General features: G+C 42.9%; 1 protein-coding gene across 5 annotated transcripts in view; it reads right to left on the reverse strand.

The window, feature by feature from the left end:
- The window catches only part of CAPN11 (calpain 11), a 1,381,576-nt gene that overhangs the window by 65,522 nt on the left and 1,293,494 nt on the right, over positions 1-22,560 (reverse strand). For all 5 annotated transcript variants that reach the window (XM_044060753.1, XM_044060742.1, XM_044060725.1 and 2 more), the window contains one exon: positions 16,384-16,462. In XM_044060753.1, the coding sequence (XP_043916688.1) occupies positions 16,384-16,462 (79 nt within the window). The remainder of the gene's footprint in view (positions 1-16,383; positions 16,463-22,560) is intronic.

Consider the following 22,560-nt stretch of genomic DNA (forward strand, 5'->3'; position numbering starts at 1 on the left):
ACTCTGAAGAGAAAATATTGAAAAGGAGGGAACCTTCAGAAATGTATTTAGATGAGAGAGGTCTAAAATTGGTCTCCAACTACCCTCTTTACTGGGTAGGAGGAGCATTCTGGAGTAAAACCCCTTCCTCCTTTGGGAAACTGGAACTTCTTGAATATTAAGAATAGCACCCTAAGTCAGAGATCCCGAAGCATCTCTTGAAAGGACACATTCCTTTGGGGACTAAGAATTTCCATAAAAGGGAAGAGATTTCCAGTCCATGAAATACTCTTGGTGAATAATGGACAGAACCCAGGAGTCCTGAGTAATCTTTAGCCAAACATGGAGAGATAGAGAAAGGTGAACAGAAAGAGGAATGTGGTTGAAAAGAATAAGATAGTCAGACAGCACCTTGTTTATCAGGAAAAGGAGACTTCTGGGGTACAAAAGTCTGAATAGCTTTAATAGAAGGAGCCCACTTCCCACCTTTCTTGCCCTTCGGGGCAGGGCAAGATCACCTATGAACAAAGGCTGGCTTATTGGGGTAATTTCTCTGAAACTTAGGTACAGGAGAAACAAAAACATATTTAAGTTCCTGTAAAGCATTGCCCTTATCCTGAAGGGACTTAAGCCAGCAGAAGCTTCACCAAACAAGTGTTTATTATCCAGAGGAGCAGACATCAACTTAACCTTAATATCATCAGGCAAAGGTTGAAGCCGAAGCCAAGAATAACTCCTCATCACAGACCCAAAAGCAGCAGCCCTAGAGGAAGCATCTGCTACATCATAACTACACTTGATGGAATGACAAGCCACCTGGGAGGAGGTCCCTAACAGAGAAAGAGCAGAACCCTTCAGAATCTGGAAGATCAGAAATTACCTGACAGGCCTGGGAAAGAAGAACTAACATGTACCTGGACATTTGGGTCTAATAACTGACAGTCCTGAAAGCTAAAGTAGCAAAGGTATAAACTTTTTTCCCTTGACCTTTCCATGGTTCTGCTATCTTTACCAGAAGGCAGTTAACTTAGGAGAAGGTAGCAATTGAGATGGCTTGTCAGAAGCCACAGACACCACTGAGGGGTCAGCAAACAGGCACCTGTAAAGAAATTTACAGTCCTCAGGGACCCTATAAAATCTATCAAGTTTCTTGGGGGCAGGGGTCTGGGAGTCAGCAGCCTAAGAAGCATTAGAAAAGTCACCGAACAAGGCAGCCACAACAAGAGGGACAGCAGACGGCCTGGGAGAATCCATCTGCAGGAGCTCATAATACCTTTTCTGTACTTCAGACACCTGAGCACAATCTCATTTGAAGAACTCCATCACTATAGAAAATGTATCCCCTAAAGAAATTTCCTCAAAAGGAGTATCAGGACTAGTAGATTCTTATTCCTCAAACTCCATCTAAAGAAGAAGGAATCTGAGAGGAGTAAACCACGGATTCCTCATCTGAATCTGCCTCCTCCTCAGAGGAATCCTGTTTTATGGGTCTTTTAAGGGGAGTAGAGGACCAAGGAGGAGCTGGAGCAGAAACTACCTCAGGAGGTGTTAAAGCCACCAAAGCACTAATCAACCTCAGAGTGAAATTTTGTTAGTCACACTGTAGGTCTTTAGGAGCTGGAGTAATATGTTTAGTTTTCTGCTTTTTCTTTAAGGAGACATCCACCTTATAAAATGTAGAAGGCTCTGACCCAGGTGGCATACAGTAATTGTAATAGGGACAGCTTCTATGACCAAAATTTGAGGAACACCTCTAGGCCCCTTGGAAATAATTAGCCAAGGTTCCCCTGAACATCCAATGTGAATGTCTCCAAGCCTCCAAGGATGTGCTTAAGGTTGGATTCCCACCAGCCTCCAAATGGCCGAAGAATCCAACAATGGAGTTGGGCAAAACTTTGAGATTTCACTCACTTTGGGAGAGATCTCCAGTGGAGGCTATACAGAAGAAGAATCCGGCTTTGATTTCTTGGCTGCCTTCTTCATGGACAGCTGCCCTTCAGACTTTAGCTAAGAGCTTAAGTCATTGATTCTCCACATACAAAGCCAAAGAAAACCTACTATGGAGGGTCTTGGGAACAGACAGACTGAACAGGACGTACAGTCATGAAAAGCACCAAGACAAAACAAGCGCTGCTGATGATGGTCTTAATGGGGAATATGTCTCCCACACTGGTATTTACTCTTCTTGGATGACATGAAACTCCACAAGCAACAAAAAAAGATAAGATGCAATAAACCCCAACAGGGCACTTATCTGCAATGGCTTGGTGACCCAACAACAGAATAGGCATTCAGACCAACGATTGAGAGATGGCATTCAGACTGGCAGCCAAGAAGTTCTGAGGTTGGTATGGCTGGATGTCACCTTTATGCTCTATGCTTTGCGAGTAGCATATGTGTGACACGTTATGGTGTACCTTAAAACAACCTAAAGGCTTTGGTACACTGGCTGGATGTTGGGATGCCCTTGGCACAGGATCCCAATTGTAATGAATACTGCAACAGTGAAATGGAAGGATATTTGCAGAGATCAGAGGGGACCAGAACAGATTCAAACATGGATGGGATACACCTCCTTCCTGGACCACAACAGAACCCCTTCAAATGCCTCAAAGCCCGAAAGTAGTCCTGTAGGAGTTGTCCTAGAATCACAGGAACCTGAGAATAGATCTTTTAGAGGCTAGATCTGGCTCAGATAGAAAGCCAACACTTGGGCCGAGATGTACAACACCTTTGCACAGAATGGAAGGGATGGATTTGAAAGTCTCAGTGTCAGTTCTGACCCTTGTGTGTAGACACTGACATCTGGTCCCTGATACCCCTCGAGATCTAATGCTGTTGAAGTTGAGAGGAAAGGCACATTGTCGGAGTCAAAAATGACCAGACTACTGGCTCTGACAAAGTCATCCTGCAGGGAACTCTCTGTTCATAAACTACTGGATCCACAGTTTGGATTGGGTAAGAAGATGCCAGATGAGAGGTGGCAGGGACTGGTCCCTGCACTCCAAGAACGGAATTGGTGGGAAGAACCCCATCTGAATCTGGGTCCTGAGGAACTTCTGTATCATCCAGTTCACATCTGCTCTGGACAAGCTCCTTGATGAGTGTACTGACCAGAGGCCAAAGGCTGCCTGGATGACCAGACGAAGGACCTTTCCATCTGCAATATTGGAAATCAGAGCTGAGGTGGTCGACTCCAGGAAGAATCTTGGTTTGACTGATAAAGGAGGAATATGAGACTGGCTCTGAAAAGGCTCCTAGGGGAGGACTGGATCTGAAGGCTTGGAAAGTTTTGAGGTTGGACTCAACTCCCGTAGGGTCCAGAGACCTTTTCCTCTACTGTTTTTCCTAAGAACTTTCTTTGTCTTAATCCTCTCTCTTTCTCTCTCTCGCTGTCCTTCTCTTTCTGCTTTTCTCCCTTCAATTTCTTCATAATTCTCTTGGCTAGAAACCAGAAAGGGAAAAGTCAGATTCTGTTGTTAGGAGAAGGCCTTTTAAAACTAACTTAGACCTGTGATCCGAAAAGGCCATCAACCCAAAGGCAAAAAAAGTACAGTTTTGTACCTACCATAAATGTAGATGTCCGAACTGGATAGCATCTGCAGTCATAACAAGTGGGTTGTCCTGTCGTCAGGCAGCCCTGCAGTCGGCCGGATTCCAAAGTCCGGGTCCGGCCTCGGCTGATGTCGCACTCCACCCGACGTCATCTCTGCTGGTCTTCGGGTATAAAAGCATCAGCCGACGCCATTTTCCTCAGTGTTTCTTGCCCCAGATGCCAGTAGCCCTCTTGCAGGGTAAAATTTGGATAGATGCCAATGTTTCCAAATAGATAGAGGTAAACACAACAATAAGCATATATGTACATATATACAAACAAATACACCATAAAGACTCCCCAACAGCTAGCTATTAGGAGGGTAAACACCCTAGGAGTACCACAGAGGGAAGGAGGGAGGGTAAGCCTGACTGCAGATGCGAGCCAGTGCGGACGTGTACATTTATGGTAGATACAAAACTGTACTATGTCCTTCATGGATGCATCTGCAGTCATAACAATGGGTAGAATACCATAGCCAACTAGGGAGGAGGATAAAGTAGATTATGGTGTGTTTAAGATCCCTTGCAGTACAGCAGTGGCAAACCCTGCTCGGGATCTGGAATAAAGAGGCAAATTATAATGCTTGGCAAATGTATGCACGGAGGTCCAAGTAGCCGCCTCAATAATGTCTTTGGTTGCCACTCCTCGTAAGAAGGCTGTGGTAGTGGCTGTTGCCCTTGTAGAATGAGGTCTTATGTTCTGTGGAATTGGTTTTCCATGGAAGGAGTAACAGTATCGTATGCAATTTCCTATCCATTTGGAGATTGTCTGTTTGGAAATAGCTTTTCCTTCCCTTCCTGTTGCATAGGCTACAAAAAGTTGGTCAGTCTTTCTGCTATTTTTGTTCTGTCCAAGTAGTAGCGTAGCTGTCTATGTACATCCAAGGTATGCAGTATTCTTTCCCTCTGTTTTGTGGGTTGGGAAAGAAGGAAGGTAGGTGGATTGCCTGGTTTAAAGATACTCTGGATACCACCTTAGGCATAAATGTAGGATTAGTCCTCAAGGACACTCTATCTTGGTGGAAGATTAGGAAGGGTTGCACTGCCATTAAGGCCTGTAGTTCTGAAACCCTCCTTGCTGAAGTAATTGCCAGTAGGAAAGCAGTTTTCCATGACAGGTGTTGTAGGTCTGCTGTTGCTGCTGGTTCAAAGGGTGCTAGTGTCAACTTTTCTAGCACAAAGTTTAAGTCCCAAGCTGGTAATGGTGGTTTCCTGGGAGGTTTTACATTCTTTATTCCTCTGAGGAACTGCCTGAGCAAAGGGTGTGGAAAAACAGGAGGATCAAAGCTGTATTCTGCTGAAATAGCTGATGCATGTATCTTGATGGAGGAGTAGGACAGGCCTGAATGAAGAAGTTCGCCAGATACTCCAGAATGTTAGGCATATCTATGTTTGACACATCTTTTCCTCTTCGGTACTCCAAATGACAAACCTTTTCCATTTACCAGCATAGTTCTTTCTTGTTGAAGGTCTGCGTGCTTCAAGAATAATGTCTTTAACTCTTTGGGAAAGTTCTGGATTAGCTGCTGCTATGTGATGTTCCATGCAGTCAGTTGCAGCGTTTTAGGTTTGGATGTATGATGCTGTAGTTGTTCTGAGTTAACATCAAAGGCATCAGGGGTATTAGCCACATGTTGTTCGAGACATGCTCTTCAGTAGTGGATACCAGTGTTGTCTTGGCCAGTTTGGGGCTATCAGGATTATCCTTGGGCGTTCTTCCTTGATTTTTAGTAGTACCTTGTGTATCAGAGGAAGAGGAGGAAATGCATATACTGTTAGGCCTTTCCAGTTGAAGGAGAGTGAATCCACTTTCCATGCTAGTGGGTGGAATGTCCTCGTGCAGAATTTTTCGAGGTGGTGATTGAGAGGTGATGCGAATAGGTCTATCTGTGGCATGTCCCATTTCTTTGGGATGGTCATGAAGATGTCCGGGAGCAGCTTCCATACGTGGACTGACGAAGTGGTTCTGCTTAGTATGTCTGCTAGAGTATTGTCTTTCCCCGGTACAAATATTGCCTGTAACTGAATGTTGTAGCTGAGTGCCAGGGTCCACAGCTCCAAGGTCATTCTGCATAGGGGGTATGAGTGAGTGCCTCCCTGTTTGTTGATGTACCACATGACTGTGGTGTTGTCTGTCCTTATCATCAACTGGCCCTCTTTGAGGAAAGGTTTGAACTTTTGGATTGCCAGTTTACTGCCAGCATTTCTTTTAGATTGATGTGCAGGTGAATTTGATCCTGTGTCCACAATCCTTGCACGCATTTGTCCAGCATGTGGGCCCCATCCTAGATCTGAAGCGTCTGTTGTGATGGTCTGGCTTGGTTGACATCTGCGGAAGGGCAGGCCTGGGTTTGACTGGCATGCCTGAGCCCACCATAGGAACTCCTGTTTTAAGCATGGAATTAGTGGGATTTCTGTTTCTAGACTGTGTCTGTGTTGGGACCATAAATTCTTTAGGTACCACTGTAGTTTCCTCATATGTAGTCTGGCAAATGGGACCAAGATTATGCATGATGCCATGAAGCCCAAGGCCTGTAGAAATTTTCTTGCTGTTAACTTGTTCAGTTTTGTTAGTGCCAAGAAGTAAAGAGGAAGTTCTTTTGTTTTCTGTAGTCAGGAATGCCATTTGTTGTACTGTGTCCAATTCAGCCCAAGAATGTCCTTGTTTGGGATGGTATCAGCCTTGACTTTTGTAAATTGACTGTGTATCCCAGTCCTTGTAGCAAGTAAATGACCCTTTGTAAATCTGTTGTCAGCTTGCTTTTGTTGTCCCCTTGTAGTAGGCAGTCGTCCAGGTATGGGTAAATTTGAATTCCCTGTAATCTGCAATGGGCGATTACTGATGCCAGGCATTTTGTGAATACTCTGGGCGCAGTAGATAAGCCAAAGGGCAATGCTGAGAATTGATAGTGCTCTGATCCTGCAAGGAATCTGAGGTATCTTCTGCAGATTGGTCGAATTGGGACGTGCAGGTATGCCTCCTTGAGATCTAGAGTTACCAGCCAAGACTCCTTGCCCAGCATGGGAAGAAGTTGCTGTAGGGTCAGCATTTTGAATTTTGGGACAATGATGTATGTATTTAGGGTGGACAGGTCGAATTGGTCTCCAACTTTTTCCTTTCTTGGAACTAGGAATAGTCTGGAGTAGAACCCCTTTCCTTGTTCTGCTGTTGGCACTCTTTCCACAGCTCTCATGTTTGCTAACTCCATTATCTGGCGTAGAGCCTCTGTTTTTGATTTGGAGGTAGATTTGGCATTCCTCTTTTGACTGGTAAAGTGTGGAAGTGAAACCGGTAACCTTGATCTATGGTTTGTAAAATCCACTTGTCTTTTGTTATGTAGTGCCAGTTCTTTTAAAATAAGGTTAACTTTCCGCCTAGAGGAGCTGCTATTTGTTCCCTGGTGGCGGTTAGGATTAAGTCACTGTGGTTGTGCTGATGTAGTGGCAGTGGCGTGTCTGTGCCTCTGTTGTTACCTTGCCACTGTCGTCCTCTGTAGGCACCTCCTCTGGATTGGTTTCTGCCTCTGGAACGTCTGTTCCTGCCCCTTTGAAATTTTGTGGAGTCAGGAAAGGACCAATTTTGGCAGGCCAGTTCCTGCTAAACCTTGGGGTTGGACCTGCAGGAAATCTTTAACAGTTTGAACAGATTTTGCCTTTTCTTCCATTTTCTTCATAACCTGCTGGGCAGGTGTACCAAACAAACTTGTCTTGTCCATAGGAGCATCTAGCAACTTAGCTTTAACATGATCCGGTAAAACTTGTTCCTTTAGCCATGCATGTCTTCTTATCACTGTGCCTGTCATGGCTGATCTAAATAAACCCATCAGTGCATCATAGCCACATTTTAAGGAATGGTTGCTAACCTGTTGTATGTTATTTACCATCTCTAATACATATTTCTTATCAAGAGATTCATCAGTAGTTAGCTTTTGGTTAACTGATCAAGCATAAACTCTTGGTATTGTATCATGTGAAACTGACAGTTTAAAGCTCTAGCTGAGAGAGTAGCTGAAGTGTAGACCTTTTTACCCCATCTGTCTAGTGACCTTGCTTCCCTTTCAGAAGGAATAGGGTTTTAGCTGTGATGCGGCTACTGCCTTGGGACCCTGGGATATAGTTTCTGGGTCTGCAAGAGGAGCCTTGTAAAGGTGGTGATGAGTATCTGGCACCCTGTAAAATCTGTCTGGTTTGGCAGGGGCTGGGGTAAGAATCTGGAGCGGAGCAAACATCATTGAAAGCATCATCCACCACAGAGAACAGGAGGTATAGCTAAGGGCCTGTGCTGTGGTAGGTGCAGAAAAGTCCTAAGTCTTTTTCTGGAGTCTGAAAAATCCTGTTGCTGCCATTGGAACTGTTCTCGCATGGCATGCAAGGTTTCTCAAAGGAGAATTCTTCTGGTGGGGAAGCAGCTGGAATGGATTCTTCAGCATCAGAATCTTGAGAATTGGAAAAGGGAGCCTCAGGCTGGTCAGTTATGTCTGATTCATGAGCAGAATCATCAGAAGACACTGGCTCACGGGGGTCTGCCCTAGGTCTCTTCTCGGGGGCTGAGAGGCCCTGTCTGGGTGAGATTGAGATCCTCTAATTAAAGAAATTAAATCTTCTGCCAAGGAGAGTATTTGAGAACTAGAAGAGGGCCTGGATGAGGGGGGTTTAACAGGCACTGATTTAGTAGTCTTGGCTGCTTTAGCCCTGGCGAAGGCCTTAATGGACATGGCTGCTGGAGGCCTAGCAGCACCACGTGCTGGGGTAGAGACATCCAAGGGGATGGTGTCTGATCGTCAACCACCGTAGTGGGTAAAATTTCTGAGGTCGATTCAAAAATTGTAGCAGGGGCCTCAGTTGTAGAATAGGTTCAGCTGTACTTTGAGCAGTTTTCGGTTTTCGGCGAAACCGAGACACTCGATTTGCTTTGCCGTGGTTTCGGCGAAACCGCGGACGCGTGTCGGTCTTTATCTTTGCGTTTTTGGGGGTAGTCGGAGAATCCGGCGACATAATGTACGCAAAATCAGTACCGAAAAACTGTTCTGCAAACTCCGACCGGCGCCTAAGCGTTCGTCGGTTGAAAGAGGCACAGGCGAACAGGCTGCTACGTCGTGGGCTGGGCCTAAACAAGGCAGACAGTAAGAGTGGAAATCTTTATGAGGTATTTGTTTCCCACAGGTTAAACAATTGTTAACTTTTTCTGACATCGGCTGAGGCAAGAAAGAGTCCCCAGCGGGTACCAAGCTTTAGAAGTCTTGAAGTAGTATTCGGTAGAAGTAATCTCTGGATCCGACCGACCGGCACTTGCGAACAGCTTCTGCTTGGCGCCAGCGGCAAGAAAGACTGAGGAAAATGGCGTCGGCTGATGCTTTTATACCCGAAGACCAGCAGAGATGACGTCGGGTGGAGTGCGACATCAGCCGAGGCCGGACCCGGACTTTGGAATCCGGCCGACTGCAGGGCTGCCTGACGACAGGACAACCCACTTGTTATGACTGCAGATGCATCCATGAAGGACATCAACTGGTAATCCTCATCAAGATGAGAAACCTGGAGACAATATATGCACTTTGAATTGGTCTTGAGGAGGATTTTGTGTTTACAAGCAGAGCACTTCCTAAAGACCGAAGCCTTGTTGGACATGACCACAGACGTTTCAACAACAATGGAAAACTAGCAAATAAACTGCACAACAAGCACCAAGTCACATATAAAACAGCCAAAAACTATTATCTCAAAAAGGTTAGCACACTAGAAAGAATGAGAGATTACAAAAGGCATATAAATACACACACACACACACACACACACACACACACACACACACACACACACACACACACACACACACACACACATACATCTAGGGGAGAAGAAAAGGAAGAAATGCCTAATAGTAAAAGTACACCTAAAGGAAAAAGCCAACACTGCCTAATGACAAAAAGGATGCTTTGTAATGATGCTGAGCTGAACTCTGTAGAAAGAAGAGCCAATAATTCAGTTATCTGAAATTTCTAACACAAAAAGCTCATTCTTGGGACCACAACTGGCTGAAACAAGTATCAAATGAGATCTAAGGAATTATCTGGACAGAGGAGAATTATTGGTAGGGGGAGGACCTGAGCCTTGGATTCAAACATCTGAAAATTGCCAACTTTGTACTCGGTTGGACAGAAAAGAGAACATCGGAGCAACTGGTTAACATATGAGCTTAAATATCTACTTAATCTAAGGGATATATTTTGGCATAAAACTGTTCTGGTTAGACAGCATTTCGTCCTGCTTCATAACCTTGCTAAATAAGAAATTTATAGACATAATACTTACATAATGAAATCAAAAGAATTCTGAATAATATCTACTCCCCAAAAGCTCCAGAAAGGAGCAATTGACAGGCTGCAATATTTCACCAAGTTCTCAATCAGGACCTCATCTTTCTTCCATTCATTTCTTCAATCTCCCCAAACCCTGCTACAACACCGAATAGCCATACAATACTGCTGCATCTTCTTGTTCCACTTCTCTGTTCTATTTCACAATAATCACATTTAATGACAAACAATCTCTTAGAAGAAATAAAACTTGCTTACCGAACTGGCTGAGACAATCTTTGCTTCTGGTTCCTACAACACTAAAGAGACACCTTATCTCAACCTCAACTCATCTATAACATATGTCTCAGAAAAAAAAACATTATGCCTAATATTTGGAAAACACCTATTGGAAAATCTTAATCCAATTCTTTCAATATTAGGAAAATTTTTCAAAAGCTATTTTATACACAACTCACACAACACAGCAGCCAATACCGACTATTCTCACCTAATCAGAAACCAGATGAGAAGTCGTGGAAGATAAAGGGTTGAATGCATTTATCTGGGAGGAGGAGATGGCAAGAGTTAAAAGTTGATTCTTCCCTCAGATCAAGGTGGTTTAGGATTACCTGATTTGAAAGGCTACTTTTGAGCTTCACAAAGCCCACATACATAATGAATGCAGAAGATTATAAATCAAATTGGAAAGGAATGATGATGATGAAATAGTGAAGAAGATTGATAAATACGGATAGTATGACTTTGGTGCATTAAGGGGAATAACAACCATACAGAATATTATACTTACAAAGTAGAAGAAAGTATTCCAAGAACTAAGCCAACACAGGGATGGAGAAAAGAGAATTTACCAACAGGGATGACAGCAAGCAATAGTATAGAAAGTAGGCAAGAGGGTGCTGGAATTTGCTGGAAAAAGGTAGTTTGCTGGATGCAAATGACTAGAAAGGGGAAGGTAATAGAGTAGGATGAGCCCAAGCAGAAATACGAATGCAGGTTACAGAGTGCCTTCCTAACCAGGGATTGATATTAGTGTATAGGCAAACAGAAAGTGATAGGGAATGCTAAGTGAAAGACCAGCTCTGGTAGAGTTTTAATTTGAGGCTAGAAGAGAAGCTTCTGTTAAAAGAAGGAATGAATTAGTAAGACATACAAAATATTGTTTATAAGAATCATTCAGAGGAGGTTACAAAAGATAAGAAGGGAGAATGGAAAAGCAACTTACAAAGGAACACTGTGAGGACGTCAGTATGGCTCCCAAGTATGCAACAAAGTCTGGAAGGTTTGGGATTTTTACTTCAAAGTGTTTACACAGGTATTTTTATATCCCAAACAGACTTTAGAAAATTCTTCCTCAGGCAGATAGCAAATGCTGGAGATATGATGGGAAAGAGAGGTAACTGGGAATATATTTTTTGGAATGCAACGAGTTGCCAGATTTAGAAAATTCCCAACACAGTACATCATCAGAAAAATTGAGGTAACAAATTGTTGCAACTAAGGAAATTATTATTTTGAGCTGGGACATGTAGTCTGAATTGCCTAAATAAGTTTAATGCTACAGGCTGCTAAAAATGCAATTACTAGAAGATGGAAACCAAAATTTAAACCAACTACAACTGAAGTACTGAATATTATAAAGATGATATAAGAACTGGAGTTGGGAATACATATAAATAAATATAATTTGAGGGAACACTGCATGCAGAACAATGAATGTTCAGGAAAAGGGAGGTTTAAGGAAAGACAGGAATCTAACAATTTATGAAATGCCAGAGTGAATGATAATTATTAAAACCAAAACAAAACATATCTATATACTGCATGAAAATAAAAATACAACTCTCTCCTAATCACCCACTACCTAAATAATCAAACAGGAAATACCAGCTCTTTCAAACACCTAAGAATCTGCCTGGACCCCTCACTAACCTTCCTCATCAATCTTAATTATACCACACAAAAAGGTTCTCTCCCTCCTGTTCTGGGCTAACAGAATCTCCTCATCTCTGTCCAGGTCAATTAGGACTGCCATTGAGAAAGGCATTCTGATGGCTCATCTAGAATATTGTTTTACTTTAATAGGAACAGCTTCTAAATCTGCCATTTCATTACTCTTTCCCCTAGAAATGATCACCACTATAAAGCTACAGAAAAAGCCAAGTGGCTACCCATTCAACAGTGCTCTGACCTTCTCAGCTTTCAGTTGTTCGGACTTCTCAAGAAAGAGACCCTCTCCACACTAGCCTCTAAACTAATCAGGCAGGTGCCAACTTATACTCTTGGTAAGCCTTGAACACTCAAGTCTACTTCTACAAACACTCAAGACAGCTTCCATGTACTAACCACTCCTCCTCCTACTCCACTATTCAAGGCTTCAAGCTATGGGAATGCTTTCCCTCCCATCTTAAAGATAGCTCCTAATATCTTGCACTCCACTAAAAACTGAAAGTGTACATTAAGTATCAAACTAAATGCAAATGTCCCCACTTAGGGTATATAATCTAATAATGACTTGTATCACCTTCTTCACATGGTTTCTCTTGCATTTCTCTTTCTCTCTCATTCATGTATCAGTACAAAATGTTTAGCAATATAAAAGCTTGTGCAACTCTACCACTTCCATATAGAAATATTGTATATACTTTACATGTTTGTTTCTCCCTGTGTCTAAGTATTGCTTGCTAATATGTATTTCATTTTCTTAAGATATGTTGTTTCCTGTACTTCTCCGCTGAGATTAAATCTGGTCCATTGAGATCAATCCTTTACCCTGGTTAACAAATTTTAAATAATTTGTTTTATTTATTTATTTAGTTGGTTTAAAATGGAATACTTCCTGTACTGCCATGGCCCTCAGAGGCTGAAACCACACTCTTCTCGTGCACAAAACTGAAGAAGAATTAGTTTTAATCTTGTCTCTCTGAGCTTTATGAGGCACCGAACATCAGGAAGGATTTACAGGAATGTACAGTTGTGTAAGATCTTACCATAAAAGTAGGCATCTGATTTCTCACTGTTGTACCATTCCTTACTCTTGGGATACCTTGCCAAGGACAGCTGAATGAGCAACCAGTACACCAAAGCCTTTACACCTATCAGGCATTGTATGTCAGACATATACCCTATGTGAGAAGGGTAGACACATACGTGATGCATGGATGCCTAATCTTCAGAACTGAGTGCCCCAGACGAACCAAAACAACCCCAGAGAAAGGTAATAACACGTACATCCAGGAAGGCAAGAGGAAAAAAAAAGATGTACAAAAGACCCAGCAGCCAGAAGCAGGGCAACAGAAAGTAAAAGGGGGCAGGAGGGAAGGACAGAATACTGCAACACTGAGAAGTAGGACATCTTCTGTTATGGTAAGTTCTCACACTACTGTACCATGTCCTTCCTTATCACTGTTGCAGTATTCTTTACTCTTGGGAGAGCAGAAGAGCTACTGGAAAGTACGGAAAGAGGAAGGCACAGAAGATCCTCCACAAACCTATGAGGTATGACCCTGGCAAAACCCACCCTGGCCCTGGAAATGACATACAACTTGTAATGTTTGGAAAAAGTGTGAGCAGAAGACCAAGCAGCAGCTTGCATAATGCATTTAGAATTCAGACCCTTGAAAAATGCACAAGAGGCTGCTGCCTTGGTAGAATGAGTACAAACAGAAAAGGAAAGCTGCTTGCCATGAAAAAAATAGAAAAAAATGGCCTTAGAAATCCAGGAGGACATGGTTTGCTAAGACATCACCAAACCGGATTTCCTGGTTTTACACGGAAACAAAAAGTTGTTCAGATAACCTGATACCCTTTGTTTTGTCTAGATAACATCTGAGCTGTCTATTTAAATCCAAGCTGTGAAGAACACTTTCACTAGTAGTCTGTGTAGAAACGATTAAAGAAAGACGAACGGATTAATTCAAGGACAAATCATTGAAAGACTGGTATGAAGAGGCACCCTGTCCCTGTGTAAAAAAAAAAAAAACAAAAAGAAGGCATTGCCATGAGTACTTGAAGTTCAGAGGCCCTCTTGGCAGAAGTAAGAGCCACTAAAAACACAGTCTTCCAAGCACAATGTTGTAGGGAATTGAAACTGCAGGCTCAAATGAGGACTGGTCAATTTCTCAAGAACAAAATTAAGGTCTGAAGAAAGAGGAAGAGACTTTCTTGGAGACTGGACATAAAGGATGACTTTTAAAAAATGCTTGATTTCAAAAAGCCAAAGATGGATTCAAAGGCAGACTAGCAGAAATGGCTGACAAATGAACTTTAACAGGTGAATATGCCAAAGCAGAATTGAGCAATCACACAAATAAGAAAGGATAGTAGGAACCACCACAGAAAAAGGGTCCAGGTCATGCCTGAAATGCCAGACAGAAAATCTCTTCCATTTAGTCACAAATGATTTTTTAGTAGTGGGTTTTCTGACCTGATAAACCTGAAGCACGTCCTCAGAAAACTGGTGCCTGAAAGGAATCAAAAACCCTATCTTCCAAATTATCAACTGAAGGGTAGACAAGTAAGGGTGAATGAAAGATCCTTTGTCTTGTGTGAGAAGATCTATCCCATGAGGTAACTTATGACTGCCACTGGCCAGATGAAATAGAAGGGGGAACCAGTGTTATCAGTGTCAAAAGGGGTCACCTGCAAGATTTTGGGTGTGTTCCACGTGGTCTTGTGCAGGACCTTTGGCAGTAGAGGAAGAGTGGGATAGGCATACAGAAACATTCTCTTCCAAGAAAAAGACATATAATACACTTTCCACACCAGACGGCACTTTGGAACAGAACTGATAGAGTTGCCTGTTCAGAGGGAAGGCAAAAATATGTACCTGAGTAGTACCCCACCCAATGTACTATGTCCAGAAATATTTCCCTGTGAAGCAATCATTTGTACGGATTTGTCCTGGACTTGCTCAAAGTGTCTGCCACTAGCTTGTGCCCTGAAGGTATGTAAACCGCCTGAAGAAGCAAATGATGGGGGACTGCAAAATCCCACGCCTGAAGTGCCACCTGCAAAGAAGGTAAGATTTTCTGCCCCTGTGCATGTTGATGTACCAAGTGACTGTGATATTATCTGTAAAAAACAGAAGACCTGGAAACCCAAATTTAATAGAATAGAATTTTAATAGACATTCCACAACACACATGTGTTAATGAGTTAACCAGAGAGACTCAAGATAACAGTTCAGTCCTGAAAACCAAAATGATGATAAATGAGATTTACAGTGTGCTAGAACGTTTATACTTTGGCATCAACATCAACACCCCCCCTTTTCCCATTTTGTACATGGGACTGTGGTGTCCCTTTGCCAGCAACCATCACTCAGAGCTAATGGTCACACCATTGGGTGGCTTGCCCTGCAGTGGTGGCATGGAGAGCTAAAATTAAAAGCATACTGTTTTAGTTTTATTTAAATATTTTAATGCATCTATCAAGTTCAGTTTGCCCTTAAGTATACAGTAGATATTACTCCTATGAGTGGAAGAAAATTCTGGAAGCTACTTCACCTACTTTTAAACACAGAGTATGATGCATTGATGGTAATGGCTATCACCTCTAGTAGCCAAATGGGGCTTGAAGGATGGGTCCATAATCTACAGATACAGACTTTGCATGTACCTCTCAAAACATCTGCAACAACTGGAAAGGCCACAGAAATACCTCACTAAAAGAATCACAGGCCTAAAGTAGATGCCCTATGATGACCATCTAAAAAAACTCCACCTATACTCTGCCGCATATTGTCTACTCAGAGGCGATCTCTGCTTAACATACAAGGCCATGTCAAACCCAGAGCTGCTGGACATGCTACACTTAAAGAAATCTCAATCCCTCAGAGACACAAGCTCCAGGGATTTAAACCTTGTTATCATAATGAACAAAACATGCTGGAGGGATAGGTTCCTGACCCAGAGACTCCCTAGACTCTGGAATAGACTGCCCATACAGGTCAAGCAGAGCGCCTCTTTGGCCCTCTTCATAAAGAACTTTGATGATTGGATGGGAGATAGGAAATTCACCCCAGGGATCACGTCAATCACCCTGCTAGACAGGGGTCCAGGGAAGTAAATACTGTGGGAAGAAATAGCCAGGGAATTGTTATGGTTAGGCTTGTATAGGCCCTAGGGCCGATAGCCTAGTACCAATCTATGAACCACCTTATGTTGACGTCTCCTAAAGATACATAACCAATAACTATTTACCAAAGGAAAAATATCTGAATTAGTAATTCCAGCAGTTATGCTACTTGGGTGAGATAATGTCTCTCTAATGCATAGAAAACTTGTGTTCATCTGGTGTGTGGGGGAGTGTGGGAGTGTGTGAGCATGCGTGTGTGTGTCTGCGTGTGTACACGTGTGTATGTGCCATGTGTTATCCTATTGAACAGAAACTTAATCTTAGTTTCATTCACTCAGGAGTCCAGACTCATGCCACTACCTAAGCACAAGTGCATGAAAGCACACAGTAGACGCAAACAAAAGGCAATTACCAGCTGATTCCACAGCAAGACGCATTTCATATGCACTCATGGTTCCAGACTTGTCCAGGTCAAACTGACGGAAGATCCCCTACAAGAGAAGAGACAAGTTTAATTGTATTTAGCTTGTCAAACTTTTCACTTGGTGATGAATACCCTGTGCTTCAGTACCCTTTAAAAGGGCAATTGATGAGTAATATAGCTCTGCCGGCTAGATGAGGTGCACGTTTGGCTGGGTGATGCCCCTCAGTGTTACCCAACTCAACTTTTATTACAAGTGTTTTATCACAATCACTTTACAGAGTAAATTCAAACTAATAAGTCTTAAGCTAGGAAAAACAGCTGAAGTACATGCTAAATAAAATGAATTGCAATACAGAGATAAAAAGCATAGCAAGTCTGCAATTTAAACAACAAACTGTGCCTCTCAACATACTCATGGAAGTTACTGTATGCAAAACCTGGGAAGTCTGCAAAGCTATGTATGTTCTTTCTGTTACCTGCAGCACAGACCTTTATTGCCACTCAGTGTTCTGTGTTATTCGGACTGTGGACAGTGGCATAAGGGTAAACAGGCAGTAGGCTGACAATACCTAGGATTCATAAAGACTCACTGGAGCAGAGATGAGTTACCCAGCTAAAGTGGGATTCAGAAATATGGATAACTTACATGGTGCTGAATCTTATTAAGTACTCATCTGAAGCTCTGCGAATCACACACCAGCTGTTGTCCACAATTAAGTCCAAAGAACGCAAAGTCATGTGTGATGTTCATAGGCCTAACTTTATGGAGAGCTCACCCAAGGACTGTACTATCCAGCTGCAAGTTGCCCCACATCTGAGCACCAACATTGTCAATCACTCACATGAGTACCAAATAATGCCACATAAGGTAGCCTTGAGCAATACACAAGTGTTTATAAATCTTGGTCAGCAACACATCAGAATTTCTCTGCAGGTCAGCAACTCAAAAACAGCAGCAATATTAAAGGCAATCATATCAAACTATGCAGAACATATTCACATAATGGCATCTTTTCATGAAATGATACAACAAAGCATTACGGATATACTTTGTAACATTTCAAGTAGCAAGACTTTGGGTGTGTTGCAATGACCTTGTGCAGGACCTTTGGTAGCAGAGTAAGATGGGAATGGGCATGCAGAAACATTCCCTTTCAAGAAGGCATTACGTCCACTTTCCAAGCCATGGTCTCTGGAACACAACTGGGGATTTTGTCTGTTCAGACAAAGCAAAAAATGTAGCTGAGGTATCCCACCGATGTAGTGCCCAGAAATACCTTCCTGTGAAGCAGTCATTATTTTGTATTTGTCCTGGATCTGCCCAACAAAAATTTTACCAGATTGTGCTCTGAAGGAATGCAGACCATCTGAAGAACAAAGTGGTAGGAGACAGCAAAATCCTAAGCCTGAAAAGACACCTGCGAAGAAGGTAAGATTTGTGCCCCCTTGCTTGCTGATGTACCACGCGACTGTGGTACTGTGTGCAAAAACCTTCAGAGGACCTGGAACCCAAAAGGAAAGAAAAAGCCTGGAGGGGGTAGAAGTAGTAGTTCCCCTACATCACCAGATACTGAATTACTAAAGAAAAATGTAGGAGCTAACAGGGAGGAGGTGGCGGGTTAGGAAGGCTTGAAAATGGAAGGAGGGGACTTCCAGGCCATAAAGTAACCATTTTGGATAATGGGAAGTACACAGGCATTCATGGTTATGTTGCCAAACAGGAAAAGAGGAATCTGGCTGAGGGGTAAGATTGGCTGCATGTCATGTAGAAGCAAACCAATGTGCGAAAGGCGGCTTTTTACTCTTAAAACCCTGAGAAGGCTTGTCTGGAAAAAACTCTCCTAGAACCCTCTTGCCTCTAGACCACCTCTTAAGTTGCCTGTGAACAAAGGAAGGCTTGGCAGGATAATTTCTCTGAAACTCAGGAACAGGAGAGACAAAACATTTGCTTCAAATCCTGCATAACTTTACCCTTAGTCTGAAGGGTCTTAATTCAGCTCCAGCATCAGTGCCTAACAGAATTTGGCTACCTAAAGGGGAGTAATAATTTGGCCTTGAAGTTTTCAGGCACAGCCTGAAGACGCAACCAAGAATATCTCCTCATAACAGATCCAGATGCAGTTGCTCTAGAGGAGGCATTAGCTGCATCATAACTACATTTAACAGAATGACAACCAACCTGAGACATAGAGCTTAAAAGGGAAATGGCAGAAGTCTTACGCTCTGAATCAAGAAAATCAGCCATAACGCACCCCAAATTGGGAAGGAAGTGCCAGAACATACCTAGCCATACTGTTCTGGTAATTATTAACCCTCAAAGCTAAGGTAGCAGAGGTACATACTTTTTCCCATACCCGTCCATGGCATGGCTGTCCTTAACAGAAGGTAAAAGCTTAGAAGAAGACAGCAATCATCATAATCAACCCCCCCCCCCCCATTTTTTCTACATTTTACATTGGGTCGGGGTGTCATGTTAACTATTGCCATCTCTCTCAATTTAATGCCTCACTCCTGCCTTTTTCGATACTTATGCCTGACTGTCACAGATTTTCTCTCACACAATCCATCCACTTCATTGCTAGATGCTCTCGTTTCCTTTTGCCTTTTTCCTGTCTGTCCCAAATATTCTTCATCAGATTGTATTCTGCTTTTCTACAAGTATCTGAACCACCATAATTTGTTCTCTTTGATCTTTTCTGCAATTGGAGCTGCTTTGGCTTCTGCTCTTATGTCCTCATTTCTTCGTCTGTCCCACAGTGTGCATCCTACCTCCCATCTCAGGCAACTTCATCTCCATCACGTCTAGCTTCCTCATCTACTCTACCCTTACTGCCTAGGTTTCTGTACCATACAGTAATACTGATCACACCACTGTTTTGTACACCTTACGTTTTGGCATCATTGGCATTCTTCTGTCATACAATACACCTGACACTCCATGCCAGTTGATTGCAGTCCCTCTGAGTCTAGCTTTGACCTCCTCATTCAGACTTTCTTCCGTTCTCCTCAACCACCCCTCCCAGAAACTTGATGCTGTTAACCTGCTCCACTACCTTCCCTTCTATCTCAGTTTTCAGTTTCTTCTGATTTTCTCAATTTCCTGCTATTACCACTGTCATTTATGTACTTAGTTTCATCCCAAGTGCCTTTAGTGTTGCATTCCATTCCGTTATCCTTTGCTGAAGTTCTAGCTCCGAGTTTGCCTGTAATGCCACATCATCTGCATACAGCAGCTTTGTTGATCTGTCGGCTCTGAGCTGTTTAATAATGTAATCCAGCACCAGTAGGAACAGCAGTGGGCTCAGAGATTAACCCCAATGCACACCCACTCCCACTGGGAACCCCTCTGAGATCAAACCCTATTCATTCTTGAGTCATTGTGCCCTTGTACATCACTTGCACTAACTCTACCAATGTTTCTGGAACTTAGAACTACAGCAGTACTGCCCAAATCAAATGTCTTGGGTCTTGTTATATGCTTTCTCCAAATATAGCAATGCCCAAATTGGACTCTTTCCTCATCTCTAGCTTCTTCTCAACTGTCTAACTGCAAACATCAGGTCAGCTGTGATGCATGAAGATCTGAATCTGAACTGCTCATCCTCCATCTTCCTTTCTACTACTTTGTGATCCATTTATCAATCACCCTCTCCAGACCTTTCATGCAGTTTGACACCTCTGTACTGCCCACAGTAGTGGCTGTCCCCTTTACTCTAGTACATTGGCATGGGTATGCTTATTTTCCTGTCATCTGGGATATTATCACTCTCTTGGGTCCATGCTCAGCCATCAAAAGAGCTAACCATCAAACGGCTGAACATTGAACAATAAGCATCGAAAGCTCGCTCACAGAACTTTCATTTCATTGACAGGTAAGTAACTACTTGTCCAACACTTACCTGTCTCGCACATAAATCCACCAAGGTGGGGAGCTTTGGCCTCCAAACCCCCTTTACTATATATACCAACTCCAAGACCGCACTACAGTGGAGAAAAGGGGTTTGAAACACCTTCTGTACCATCATGTCATCCACTTCAAAGCTCCATCCTGTCAGTGAACCTACACTGAGTGTAGCAATTATAAGTTCATGTTTGGCAGGTTGAGTGGTTTTACGTCCAGCTTTTGCTCAACAGAGCTATCCTAGGTAGCATAGGCTGGGCAACTGGACACCAGCCAGCAACTAGCTTATTGAACCAACGGTGCTTGGCGTTATGGCAGGCACACACTTTCTAAAAGCGTCATGTACACCCCTCCCACCATTAGCATGGGTACTTGGTGTAGGTTGGAGTAGGGTGGGCCCTCAACCCACGTCAGTGGCAAATATCCATGCGAAATTAGTCAACATGACCGAATCACCTACAGCCATATTTTATGCCATCGAGTGGCTAGTCCTATCACGGCGTACAGTCTGTGATTAGTGTTCTACCTTCAGGATACTGCGCACCATAGTAGATGCGTAAAGTGGATTGTCTATACATGTCGTCCCCTATAGGGCACTATGTAAAGTCAGTGCTGCTGCTCACAGCTCCAACTGTTGGTTAGGTTGAGATGGAAACAATTAGCATGTTTTTTGGAGGTGGGAGAAACACCACAGAGAGAACATGCAAACACCAAACAGGCATTGGCCGGAGGTCAAAATCGAACCTTGTACATGGGAGGCAACAATCTTAACCATTATGTCAACTGGTCTTAGAAGAAGACAGTAACTCAGATGGTTTATTAGTGGCTACAGAAATAACATCAATATCATTGTAAGGGCTTTTGTATTAAAAACTGTTGAGCTTCAGGAACTTTACAGAACCTGTCCAGTTTCTTAGGAGCAAGAGGTTGAGAGTCAGGGGCCTGAGAAGCTGCAATGAAAGCATCCAGGAGGGCAGCCAGCACTGTGGTGGGAACTGCAGAAGTTCCAAGGAGAGTCTATTTACAAGAGTTCATATCATCTTTGTTGAACATCAGAGACCTGGGAACAGCCCCACTTTAAGTGTTCCATCATATGAACCACCACATCGCCAAAAGACAACTCCTCTTCTTCTGCAGAACCTAGGGCAAGGGGAGAGTGGATCTGAGAAGTAAGGCAATTGCTCCTCATCAGAGTCTAAGTCTTTATCAGAGGAGCCACTAGGACATTTGGAAAGAGTACAAGACCAAGAAATGGAAGCAGGAACATATAATCCTTGAGTGGGCTTAAGAGCCATAAAAGCAATAAAAAGCTCCTGAGTAAAATCCTGTCATTCTTTGTGTGGATCCTTAGCCACAAGAGCCACATGCTAAATTTTCTAATTCTTTTTTAAAGATAATCATCTTTAACAAATCCAAAAGTTTCACACCCCTGCCTAAACCTTTTCCCAAACAAGTATTTGGAGAATACCTCTAGACCTCTCTGAAATGTAGGCACAACCTCATCACCTGTACGGGTAGGAAACTCCATGTCAGCCTACAAAAGGTTCATGGCTGACAGTGCCACTGGATGGTCCCTGGGTTCTTCATCTAAACTGACAGAGATGTCTGGTGTGCAAAATAAGTTTGCCCTTTTATGGCTTTCTTTTTAAGCAGCTGCTGAGGCAAGTGGATTCTGCCATGGTACCCTGAGCCAAAAGCTTCAAACAGTGGTTCTTCAAGTAAACGGAAAGAGACAGACAATTGCAGAGTATCATCAGGACAAATGCCTGACAAATCTCACAACATACGGTCATTGGTAGCACCCAAACAGAAAAGGCACTGTTCATGGCCCAATGGGGCATGTATCTGCAGAAGGTTTGGTAGTGGAACCAACTTGGTGAACAGCTTGCAGAATTAAGTCAAATGTAGCATCCGGACTGGTGGCAAAGAAGTTCTGAGGATCAGGTGTTTGTATGTCACATATGTACCTTACACCTTGTACATGGGACGTAGGTCTGATTTACGGTGCAGAGAAGATGTAAAGCGTTTGGCATGCCAGATGTCTGGCTATCCTCAGCAGGGATACTGCAACCAGGACACATTCATTGTTTCAAACTATCTGGGGGAAGCAGAAAGGCACTACACATTGGCATAAACCTCAATCTCTGAATCTTTTTGTTTTTATGTGAAATAGTGTTTTTAACATTATTATACACTGCACCAACAAATGCTTCACAAACTTTGACCACTGAAGAGAAGGAACATGATTTTTTATCTAATTTGCA

This window comes from Protopterus annectens, chromosome 1.part0 (genome assembly GCF_019279795.1).
Source record: "Protopterus annectens isolate FY-2018-M chromosome 1.part0, PAN1.0, whole genome shotgun sequence".
Classification (NCBI taxonomy): domain Eukaryota; kingdom Metazoa; phylum Chordata; order Ceratodontiformes; family Protopteridae; genus Protopterus; species Protopterus annectens.